This window comes from Mya arenaria, chromosome 5 (assembly GCF_026914265.1).
Source record: "Mya arenaria isolate MELC-2E11 chromosome 5, ASM2691426v1".
Taxonomy (NCBI): Eukaryota; Metazoa; Mollusca; class Bivalvia; order Myida; family Myidae; genus Mya; species Mya arenaria.
Window position 1 is genome coordinate 50,888,129 of NC_069126.1, and position 12,452 is coordinate 50,900,580.

General features: G+C 36.7%; 1 protein-coding gene across 1 annotated transcript in view; it reads right to left on the reverse strand.

Annotated features, from left to right (window-relative positions):
• Positions 1-12,452, reverse strand: part of LOC128235776 (hemicentin-1-like) — a 39,043-nt gene that overhangs the window by 21,762 nt on the left and 4,829 nt on the right. Inside the window, exons 2-4 of the mRNA XM_052950573.1 lie at positions 9,200-9,251; positions 6,681-6,986; positions 2,503-2,799 (exon numbers count right to left, since the gene is read on the reverse strand). Of these exons, the coding sequence (XP_052806533.1) occupies positions 2,503-2,799; positions 6,681-6,986; positions 9,200-9,251 (655 nt within the window). The remainder of the gene's footprint in view (positions 1-2,502; positions 2,800-6,680; positions 6,987-9,199; positions 9,252-12,452) is intronic.

Sequence of the window (12,452 nt, forward strand, 5' to 3'; positions counted from 1 at the left end):
AAACAATAAGCGCCGAAAATTGGCCAATGAAGTGAATGTTTCGAATTTCGAAACCCATCCAGCATTATGGTTACATATGTTAAATACAAATAATTCTTACACCAAAATCGAGTGATGAGGTCGAATTCTGACAAGAATTACGCGCTAAATACAAACAATGAGATACAAGTTTGTTTTTGAAAATTTTGATTTTATATTTTTTCTGAAGAATATCGGGCTGCCAATACTACTTAACCCGAATAGGAGATGGAATATTTATGTGTATTTCTTTAAGAAAAGTCCGGGTTTTTAATGACTTAAAACATCCTTTTGGCTCACATATATCAAACTAAAATCAACTTACACATGTGTGTTAAAACTGGAATGCATTTTTAAGTAAAAACAAAATCCGAAGTTGGTAAGTGGGTTTTGCAAAATCGCGCTTTCAGGTAAAAAACCACATTTAACATACTTAAAACACCAAAAGGTTAATGAAAGTGTTTCTTGTCCTTCAAGGATATTTTAGCAGTAGGCTTACTGACCCATTTTAACCTGGCATGGTAAAAATATGGTAATGTTTTTTTTCGTGTTAAACACAAACTGAAAGCGCATTTCATTTCTTATTTGGGAAGGGTTGAAACTTTGATTATCCGGCCATTATTGGGTTGCTGTTTTTTGTGTGTGTTTTCAAAGAAACAGAAGTCGATGTATGATTTAATGTCGTTTATGATAGCCACACCAAAATTAAACCTTTCCGAGATTCACATAAAGCTTTGTACACATATTGCAAAGTTTACATGAAAGCCACTAGAGACGTGAATCAAATTTAGACTCATTGGCTAGTATATCTGTGCATTGAACTCACTAATTAACGGTGTACAAACACACTGTCAGAACTGACATGAAATACCTTGACTAAGGTAGCCCTGGCTATCACCCGGCTAAATTCAAGCCTTCAGAACTGACATAAAATACCTTGACTGAGGTAGCCCTGGCTGTCACCCGGCTAAATTCAAGCCTTCAGAACTGACATAAAAGACATTGACTAAGGTAGCCCTGGATATCAACCGGCTAAATTCAATCCTTCAGAACTGACATGAAAGACCTTGACTGAGGTAGCCCTGGCTGTCACCCGGCTAAATTCAAGCCTTCAGAACTGACATAAAAACATTGACTGAGGCAGGCCTGGCTGTCACCCGGCTGAATTCAAGCCTTCAGAACTGACATAAAAGACCTTGACTGAGGGTGCCCTGACTATTACCCGGCTAAATTCAAGCCTTCAGAACTGACATAAAAGACCTTGACTGAGGTAGCCCTGGCTGTCACCCGACTAAATTCAAGCCTTCAGAACTGACATAAAAGACCTTGACTGAGGTAGCCCTGGCTTCCAACCGGCTGGATTCAAACATTTAGAACAGACATAAAAGACCTTGACTGAGGTTACCCAGGCTGTCACCCGGCTAAATTCAAGCCTTTAGAACTGACATAAAAGACCTTGACTAAGATAGACCTGGCTGTCACCCGGCTAAATTCAAGCCTTCAGAACTGACATAAAAGACCTTGACTAAGGTAGCCCTGGCTGTCACCCGGCTAAATTCAAGCCTTCAGAACTGACATAAAATACCTTGACTGAGGTAGCCCTGGCTGTCACCCGGCTAAATTCAAGCCTTCAGAACTGACATAAAAGACCTTGACTAAGGTAGCCCCGGCTGTCACCCGGCCAAATTCAAGACTTCAGAACATACATAAAATACTTTGACTGAGGCAGCTCTGGCTGTCATCCGGCTTAAGACAGAACATACATAATGGACACTGACTAAGGATATCCCGGTTCATTTCAGGACTTGAGAAAGGATATTAACAATTGTTAGACTTGTATGTGATCCAGTTGTAGTATGTACTTAAGTTTGAAGTATGTACTTAAGATATGGCATCAAAGCCGTCACACGGTAGTTATGAACACATTGATCGTATAAAGGGTTAGAATAGTAACCATGAGATAAAACAATGAACGGATAGGTGTAATATGTAATTATGTAACAATTCTGTTTGGGCACTTAACATGGCAATGTTTTAGCATGTTCTCAAGATTGTAACATCATAATTTTATCATTTTTTGCCCACGATTAAATTATTAAACACATTCCGATTTCACTGATGATAGTAATGCTTATAAATGTAGGAAACGAAAGGAATGTTTCAGAGCGAGCTCTTCTCCTTTGTCGCTTTCGAAAACGCTAAGCTATTGGATCCGATTATGTTATTTAGTTTAATTCATGTTGAATTAATGACTGGCAGCTTGAAAATCATGCTCGAGACCGTTTTCTGTTTGAAAAGAATACTTCTAGTTGAGATCAAATTCAAAATGTATTTGATGAGAGGCGAGCAACTATACTATTAAACCAATCTCGATTATATGCTACTAGAATTTTAAAACTTAAAAGTGTTGTTTTTTTCATCATTCATTTAAAAATAATAATATATTTTTAGAGCAATCAGAGGCGAATACAAACATTAACTTACAAAGAACGATGAGCTTTGGTTGGTCATCAGATGTTTGTACTTTACCACCATTACTTCCTCGACAGAGGATTCTCATGCCCTGGTGGCTTTTCTGTGGGATGTAGTCAAGTGTGCTGGTAGTGACGTCATTCGAGGTGCTGGACTCAGATCCAGAAGTCAGCTGTGTGGAGCCAAGATACCACATTACTGTGGCCACCGGGCGACATGTTGAGGTAACGCAGCGGAAAAGCTGTGGGACATTTTCAATCACCGATATAGGGTCTGTCTTTGGAGTTAATGTCACTGAAGTGATGTTAACTGAAATTCAAACTACAATTACAATACTGGAGGTGCGAGCATTCAAAGCGGATTGAAAATTAATTAAAAATATAAAATTTACAAATTGTTAACTGATGTCCCATCAATGCAACCAGGATAGTATTTTATGTTTAACCCAATTACTTTTCTGGACGTACCCACTCGGTTTTTTACGCATACATATCACTAAATATATAATAGAAAATTAAAGGCCATTTCTGTTAAAGTTGCACTCTTACTCCCAAATAAGTTTTTTCCACTATTAGTACAATTGTTATTATATACCAAAAAGGTTGAATGAATGTCGAAAGCAATGGTTCTTATAAAGGCTACCTGGTTTAATTTAAAGATGCGGAAAACAAGGTATTCCTACCTGATGAGACGATGGTATATTACAGTAAATTGTTTAGCACTCAAGAATCATTTAATATTTTTGCGCTTTCAGCTATATCATGGATAATTCTTGTTATGAGTGAATGATATTTCCATAGATGCCTTATTTAGTAAGAAGTAACACATTTATCACTCAACAGTTATATTTGTTATACATGTGTATGCATTGATTTTAAATAAGAGTCTCACTTTAAGTTGGTATTCAAAATAATAAGTATACTACTTCTACTACTACTACTACTACAACTACTACCATATAACTACTAGTACTAGTACTACTACTACTACTACTACTACTACTACTACTACTACTACTACTACTACTACTACTACTACTACTACTAATACTACTGCTGCTGCTGCTGCTACTACTACTACTACTACTACTACTTCTACTACTACTACTACTACTACTACTACTACTACTACTACTACTACTACTACTACTACTAAAACTACTTCAACTTATTCTCCAAAATAAGAAATCAAATGTATTTATTGCCAGATACAGTATGATATTCGCATATTTCGAAAACCCACTTGTCTGCCTTGGCAACCAACCAAACTCACATGCGCCCAGGCCGGGAATCGAGCCCAGGTTGCCTTGCTGATATGCAAGTGCGCTAACCACTGCGCAAATAGGGCAACCAAGTTTAAATTTTCGACTTCGCCTTGTACAAATACAGCCAACGCGTGCATGGCGTTTTGTTTCCACAATTTTTAAATAGAAACGTTCAAAGTAAATTGCTGTCGTTGAGAAAGAAGAGCTTGATATGAATAAAATGAAATGAACCACACAAACACGTACAGTATATTATCTTAAACGTTTCGGCGTAACGCTTTCATCAGAAGATAACTGATAACGATATACCGCTTGGATTCCCGGGTCGATCCATCGTGTCTGCATTCAATTCCAGCACAGAAAATATATCCAAGTATATAATATGGACTATGTTTTAAATCCTTTTATGCATAGTTTACCATCACACAATTAGGACACTACAGATTTTATAAACAAAGTGAAGAATACCAATTTGGAAAAAAATGTTTTATCGTCATTGCACAGGAATATTCCGCATAAAGACGGTGTTGAAGCTTGTTTATATTTTGCAGAGAAAGACACTGGAAATATTAGTGAAAACAATATAAGGAAATTGTTAAAAGTTGAACTTGAAACAATTGTTTTGACTCAGACAATAAAAGCTATTTTCAAACAATGGGTACCGCTATTGGCAGTCCTATATATCAATTTTATGCCTCCCTATTTATGAGTAAATTAGAAAAATAATATATCAATTCAGTGGCTTTGAAAGCAGATGTTTCGTTAAGATTTCTGGATGATATATTTATGATTGGGAATGGATCACTAGAGGAACTTAACTGTTTCGTAAGTACTTTAAAATTAACAATGTTAATCCCCAAAACAAAGTTTACACATTTTATTTCTAAACAATCTGTATCGGTTTAGATGTAACGATAGCTAAACGCGATTCTGGTGTATTATAACAGATACATTATGTATGCCAACTAATATGCAATTATACTTAGATTGTTCCTCTTCTCACCCTATGTTAAACTCTACATGATATGGGTTAAGTAGGTATTTAAATAGTTTGCAAAGTTATTTTGAAGAAAGAAATTACCCTAAGGATGTCATAGCGGATGGATTGACGCTAGTTAGAAGTATGTCACAGGATGGTGCGTTATGCTGTACAAGAACAAAACCAAATGCTAAATCAGTCAAACCATTTACAATATCTTTCAATACATATTTAAACATAAGCATTGGTGATATTTTACATATTGATTTGGACCTTTTGAAATTTTCTGATAAAGAGAGTGTCAAATCCCTACATGAATTGAAGCCTATTTTGGCTTATAGACGCCCAAAAATGTGCAGGATTGTTTCATAAAAAGTACACTCAAGACTAAAACGTGTTCATCTAATAAATGTTTAAGACGTAAATGTACACATTGTAACTCTAGTAATGTTAGTTCACAATTTCATAGTAGCGTTACAGGTTTAACCTATGAATTGTACTTCTAGCGATGTAATATTATTATCCACTAACAGGAAAAGAATGTATTTTTAATGTGCAGGACAAACTAATCAATTTGTGTCTCGCAGAATGAATTCACATATATTTGATATCAAAAATTGTTTAATTACCCCTATACCAAATGTTGCTATCCATTTTGAATCAAAAGATAACGACTGCTCGATGTCAGATTTTTCTTTTCTTCCCAAAGATGTTGTTCATAATAATCAATACAGCCTATGTAAGGAACCACTCTGGATTTATTAATTTAAAACGATGTATCCCAACAGTCTAAATGATAAACGTTTATATGTTATTCAACAAAACTACTTAGTTGTCATAATTTATTATGTTTGCCTATTATTACGGTTTTTATATTTTATTCTATACAACTATGCTTTATGTAATGTTTACACAATTGATTCAAATAGGGCCTAAAGTTCTAAATCATAATTTTCTGCACAAATCAAAGTTAATGGTTTTCTATCATTTAATTTACTGAAATCATGATTGGAGTAATCGGAAGGTCAACAGTTCTTGATTTTTAAACGTATTTAAAAAGAAAGTGTAATGAAAATCAATGTATTGTATTATTTAGTTGATAAACAAAATAAACTGTATTCCTGTTGACCTAAAACGTTGCATTTGATATAAAAGTCGTCTCTGAATGACAAGGCAAACCTAAAGTTATGTCCCGTTAATTTAAATATAATTTTAACATTGAAAAGGAAACAACTAGATATCAAAGACGTTAATTGGTTTCCATGTTAGTTTCAGCCTTGAGCTAATTTGCGCGATGTAGCGATATGCATACCCCGACTCTCAGCACATTGTAGAACAGTCGGAACGCTTTTATGCCGTGGAGCAAATTCCAACCTATGATCTTTTTTTTTCTCAGTCTATGAGGGGAATAACTCAACAACCGTTAAAGACAAGAGGTATGGGCCTTGGTATACATGTTTTTATGGTATCGTATGTTACATATAGTCAGTTTTGTCGAACATGCTCTGCTTCTGCTTCGAGACTCAAATGTATTTTGCATCAATTGAGTTTGAAGTCAAAAAGTTGTGCGAAACCAACTACATGACAACGTTTAACTGACATCGTAAATAAACGTCAAACTGATCTCGAGTAGCTGTTTTTGGGCTATCCATGCGTCATGTATAAATTTATCGGTTACTTTAAACATCAGTGACCTGAATATGTCATCACTCTAGTTGTGCTCTAAGTCATATCAATACAAGGGAGCAATAAGTATATAATGACAAATATAAACTTTCTTTTATAGTTGTCGGTTGTTGTTTTTTCAATGACTGTTCTAGTAAAAATAATTTGCATGTGCTAGAATCTTTTTAGTCTAACGGTACTTTATCAATAAAATACCACTTATTATGAAGTTGATCGCTTATCGAATCGATGTATGGGACATTGAAATACGTATACAGTTACCTGCTTTCCTGATTTGTATTCCAGAGGCATCCATTGACTCCATATCAAAGCATTTATAAAACCCTTCGTTCTTCACTTCAAAATCTTTCACCGTTAAGGTGAAAATGTTGTATCCAGACATATTGCTGTTGTTCACAATGAACTTGGTTGGATGTGATGACTCACATACAAATATGGTGCATCTTCCCACATAGTTGGTATCCCGTCTAAACTCAATCGAATCAATATTATCACTCGTGTTGCAGGTTAACGTTATATCCCAATGTAGTTGTACATACTGTTTGTCAGATGTCAGCAACAAAGCACCTGAAAGCGAATAAGCGCTTGAGAGTACCGACATATATCTGTGCAATATATATGTACTTCTACATGGTTGCTTGGTATATATTTAATTGTGCATGCATACAGAACAAGTGGCAACTTTACTGTTAGTACCTAGTACAAGTTATGTCATTCAAATAAACCGAACAAGTGAAGTGTTATTATAATAAGAAATAAATCCTCAACAAAGTTTGGAGAAGACAGGAGAAGCTACTAAACTTCCATTTGGTTACAGTTATCTGTTGCATAATAGATCAAGGCTAAACTTTCAAGACCCGTTAGAACACAGTCAACAAAACAAATGAAATTTGTGAAGTATGTTGACTAGAATTTCAATTGATAACTTAAATGTAACGGCATTATTAAGACGAGAATTTCATCTAGAAGCCATAACTACCAATTAAACCCTGTACCTGGTCAGTTGGTTCTAATTTTTTATTAAAAAATATATGTTTACAATATAATGATTGAAAATAATTGGTATGTCTTGTTCAGTAACGCTTGCTTCTCCAAAGGACGTTTTGATTATATTGAGTTTTTTCTTCTTGTGTGTGTGTGGGGGGGGGGGCGGTAGGGGGAGCACTAGTCATTGGTGTTCGCTTTCGTTCGCACAAGGGGGTGTCTTATCTGACCGATGTAACTCTTTGAATATGGAACTCAAATGATGGGTACAACATCTTCAATCCGATACAAAGCTAGTATTAACCCAATGTCACACTGTCAACACGACCTTGAAAATGCTATATTTTTTGGCTATAGGGGAGGTCCTAAAGTCTTAGATCAAATTGTTTACATGTTATGAAATATCATTGAATCAAAAATATGTATATTGTTTATGGCCACTTCATGTTGTTTAAGGCCATGTTATCATATATCTCTGAACTATTTCTTGCCAAAGGTCTTGCGCGTGATTACATTGCCAGAACAAATGTACCAGATTATCATTCTCGCGTTTGCGGTATTGTGTAGTGCATCTTAATAATTCATTTTGCTAAACTGAAATAATACGTTTGACTATTGATAAAAATGTGTAATTGCCATGTTCGAAGTCATTTTTCATCATTCAACCTATAACTCAATCGTTATAGGCAAAATAAACATATGAAACTAATGTAGATATACACATCTTATGTTCGAAACTAGCCATTCGGGGACTTAACGAGCATGTATCTAAATATTTAACTTTGCAAACTAACAATAACACATAAGCAAACAATATATCGGTGTCTTCTTATCCCGATCTGTTTTATTAACAATAGCTCAGAAATTATGAACTTCGTTCCATCTTTGAAAAATTGAAAAAATAATTTTTGATTTTATCGAATTGCAATGAATTTTTCTTGAAATCTAGATGTTTTAAAAACATAGGTAATGAATTTCAACAAGTTCATTATATCCCGGTAGATTTGTTCGTTCGGCACAATGTACCTCAGTAGTTCCACTAATTATGGACAACTTAAAAAGCATACCGTTATTGTGGCGCAGGTGTTTACCACAGTTCTAATTTAGTAAGAATAAAATGTACAAATATATCATTGACGTAAGCGCTGAGTTTGCGACTACCTCTTTATTCTAGGAACTGTCAATAATGAAGCCGTATAACTAGAGTTCACAAGTACATTACCGTGCAGACTGTCCTCTCAATAAAGCACCAAGTTAGTCCTATTTAGTATTTCACTCACGTTTTCATAACCAGTATCCGAATCTCCGAACGGGCTTTTTGTTAATATTTGAGACCTTCAAGAAAACTCAATAGAATATTATTTCCTTTGAAAACATGCTATCCTTTTTGTCATTTTCTCATCTGTGAGTGTGTTGCTTTAGGTAAAACATGTTCTTGAGCTAAGTAATTTTATAGTTTATTATATAAAAAATCAGACGGCATTATTGAAATACAGCACAGAGCATTAAATTACTATCAGCATTTACATCAACGCAAGATGTGCGAAACAGCAAACATTATACAATACTGACAGGTGACTCTGATTTCTTTAACAGTTACTCTAGATTTGGGCAGAGTTTGAGCATTAACTTAATGGAGGTTAAACCAAATGTAACAATACAATTTGTGTTCCTTCAGGTTGGTCACTTTAAAGCATAAAGTCATTCGGTGATCTCTGTTGATTATGCCAGGGTAAAATTAGTGTTGCTAACATAGTTGTGTCATAAATGTAAAACGGAATTGAGTACGATATTACCTTGCGTGCCGGCAATCGTCAGAAGTAAATGAAGAACGTACCAACAAACGACCTGAAATTGAAAAATATTCGAAGCGGGGCTAAGATGTTTACCGAAGAAGAAGATATATATCTTTATGAAGCCTTTCTATTTTAAACTTATGTAATAAAACTTCTTAAGTGAAAGAAGATATATTACTGCTTAATTCAATTTTGAGCAGCTATGTTGCACTGGGTTAAGACTTGAACTCCTTCTAAAGGTGTTCATTTAATATTTAAAGTTATAAACCTCGTTCTTTTTTATAATCTAAAGTGATTTGTGTCTGACACTTCAGGTGTTTTAGAAATGGTCATTTGTGGACTCGTGATAGTTCTAGTTTCTAATAATGTAAACTAATATGATAAACATACTGTTTCTAATAGGGATGCAAACGAATATTCGATCGAACGTTTAGTATTCGAATGTTAAAATCGGTATTCGAATATTCGATTATTTTTTTCAAAGATGATGAAATAAACCTTGAGTCTTCAGCGCAGTTGCTGTGTTTAAAATTATACTGTCTTGTTTTTACAACAATACGCATATTAGATGCCCGAGGCGATAACGAGATGACAATCGAGTGTGCGTCATGTGTCAATTAGTGACCGATCGTAGGGTACTATAAACAGTGTCCATAATTGTAAAATAACTGGCTATTAGGAAGAGACATCAAACAGGTTTAATTGATTTTCGGTTCTTATAAATGACCATGCCAATTAAGAATTTAAGGAAGCGGCCTTCACACCCTCTTGTCAGTTTGCCTTCCAATTAAGCTGAGCAATATTGCTCAAATCGATGATTTATATAATACGCTGAATGTAGATACCACTTCATTCCTTCAAAATATATGTTCGCAAAACATTCTAAGTTAAACTTATTATTATCATATATTAGATTTGTATTTCTTAACAACGTAAGAGATGCCAGCCACATCTGAAGTATGGACTTATTTCACGCGCTCTGTTGACAAAAAATCTGTCACGTGCAAACTATGCAGTGTGAGGTTGTCGTACATGGGCACGAGGACTAATCTCTGGAATCACGTGAAGGCTAAGCATCTGAGTTCTCAAAGTGAAAGCAGCAAACAGCAATCAATGAAAACGTTTACCGTTTCTGGTCTTAGACATGATTTGTGTTCAGAGGAAAATACTAAGAAAGTGGTGAATATGGTGGTGACGGATTACTTGCCCATAATCATCGTGGTGTCTCAGGGTTTCCGTGACCTTCTTGCTTATGTCGCTCCCAGTTATTCTGTACCATGTCGAACTACAATTCGCTCCCGAATCGTGGCTCGGTATGACCCTCGCATAGGGCTGCCCTCGCCGAGCGCCTGGAGTTCATCCCAAGTACTTCTATAACGACGGACACATGGACATCAAATGCAACCGACAGCTATATCACAGTGACCGAGCACCATGCCTCCGCAGACTGGGAGATCGAATCCAATGTTCTTATGACCCGCGAGATGCCTGAGCGTCATACCGGAGAAAATCTGGCACTGCGTCTACAAGAATGTGCGTCCGAGTTTGGTATCTCGGGTCGCATTACCACATGCGTGCATGACAACGCCCGCAACATGGAGCGCGCGGACGCAGAGTGTGACTGGGGCAGCCTTGTGTGCTTTGGGCACACACTGCAGCTGGCCATCAAGCCGGCATTTGCTCTCCCGGATGTCAACAGGGTCGTCTCCAGATGTCGTAAGCTGGTCGGGCACATCAAACACTCGACTTCATTGACGGCCGAGATGCGCAAGCGCCAAGCTACTCTAAAGGTGCCCAAACACGAGCTGCTGCAGGATGTTACAACCCGATGGAACAGCACGCATGCCATGCTGGCCCGGCTACACGAGCAACGCCGCGTCCTGTCCGACCTCATGCTGGACACTCGGGTTACCCGGAAGGCCGACCATCACCTGTCGTTGAAGGACGGCGAGTGGACCGTCGTCTCCGAGCTGAGCGATGTACTCAGTCATTTGACTGAGACGATTCCGTATATGTCAACGGAGAGGAACGTGTCATGCAGTGAAGTTTATCCCATCGTGACAAATCTTCTCGACAACACACTCCGTGCATGCGAGGCTGATTCCCATGTCGTCAAGGAAGTGAAGGGTGTTATTGCTGCTGAGCTTCGTCGCCGCTTCCGGCCTTCGAACGAGGCACCGCCACATCCACCCCAGTCCTTGCCGCTTTATTGGACCCCCGCTACAAGGACCTGGACTTCCTGTCAACGGAACAGCGGCGCTTCACGGAAGACGCGTTCGAGAGCAGATTGGACGATGTTCCACTTCGGTTGCCAATCCCGATGAGAGTGCGTCAACACCCTCCAAACGACCCCGTCTTAGCTTCAAAGACGACCAAGACGGCTAACGACGAGCTGCGTCGGTACCTGCACGAACCTTCCGACGAGGAGGCCACTCCACTTGCATGGAGTTATGGATTATTTTCAAATCTCAAACATCATCTGCATTATATATTATCATATTTAGTAGTATATGTAAGCATTAATTGTGCACTTCTAGAGTCCGATAACGTAGAAAATATTCGACACGCTGCAATGATTTCTTGTATTACGATAACACTGGAAACATTCGACAGATAAAGAAAAGGGTCTCGTGGTTTAAAACTAAAATCAATAGATAACTTTCACTTTTTAAAGATTCATTTTTATCGAATATTCGAATATTCGATCGAATGAATTACCGAATATTCGAATAACGGTTTTGCCATTCGTTTGCATCCCTAGTTTCTAATGATCTAAGAATCATTTGATGTATACAAAACTATTTATTATGGAAAATATCATGTTTTTCATGATGTAATTTATTTAAGAGAAAAACTTGAAATTTTCCTATTTTTTACATTCCAATATCCATAAAAAACATGCTATACTATTTAATAATATTTGTTTAAGGATCTTGTGCTATATACTTAATCCTTGAATATATAAGTTGAGGTTAATGAATTAAGTGCATTTGCTGTTACACGGACACTACATCGTCAAGGACGCTACATCAGCATTGTGACTCTATCACGTACAGGACAATCTCAAAACTTGAGCGAGATGAATAGTTTAAGAGTGTCTCGGACACTATAAATGATCGTAATGTTTAAATCAGATGAAGAATTTATAATCTTATTTTGTAAGTGCATTATCCATATTTTTTTGGTATAACATCTTATATGTTAAAGCTGCACTCTCACAGATTGAACGTTTTGACAACTTTTTTTATTTTTT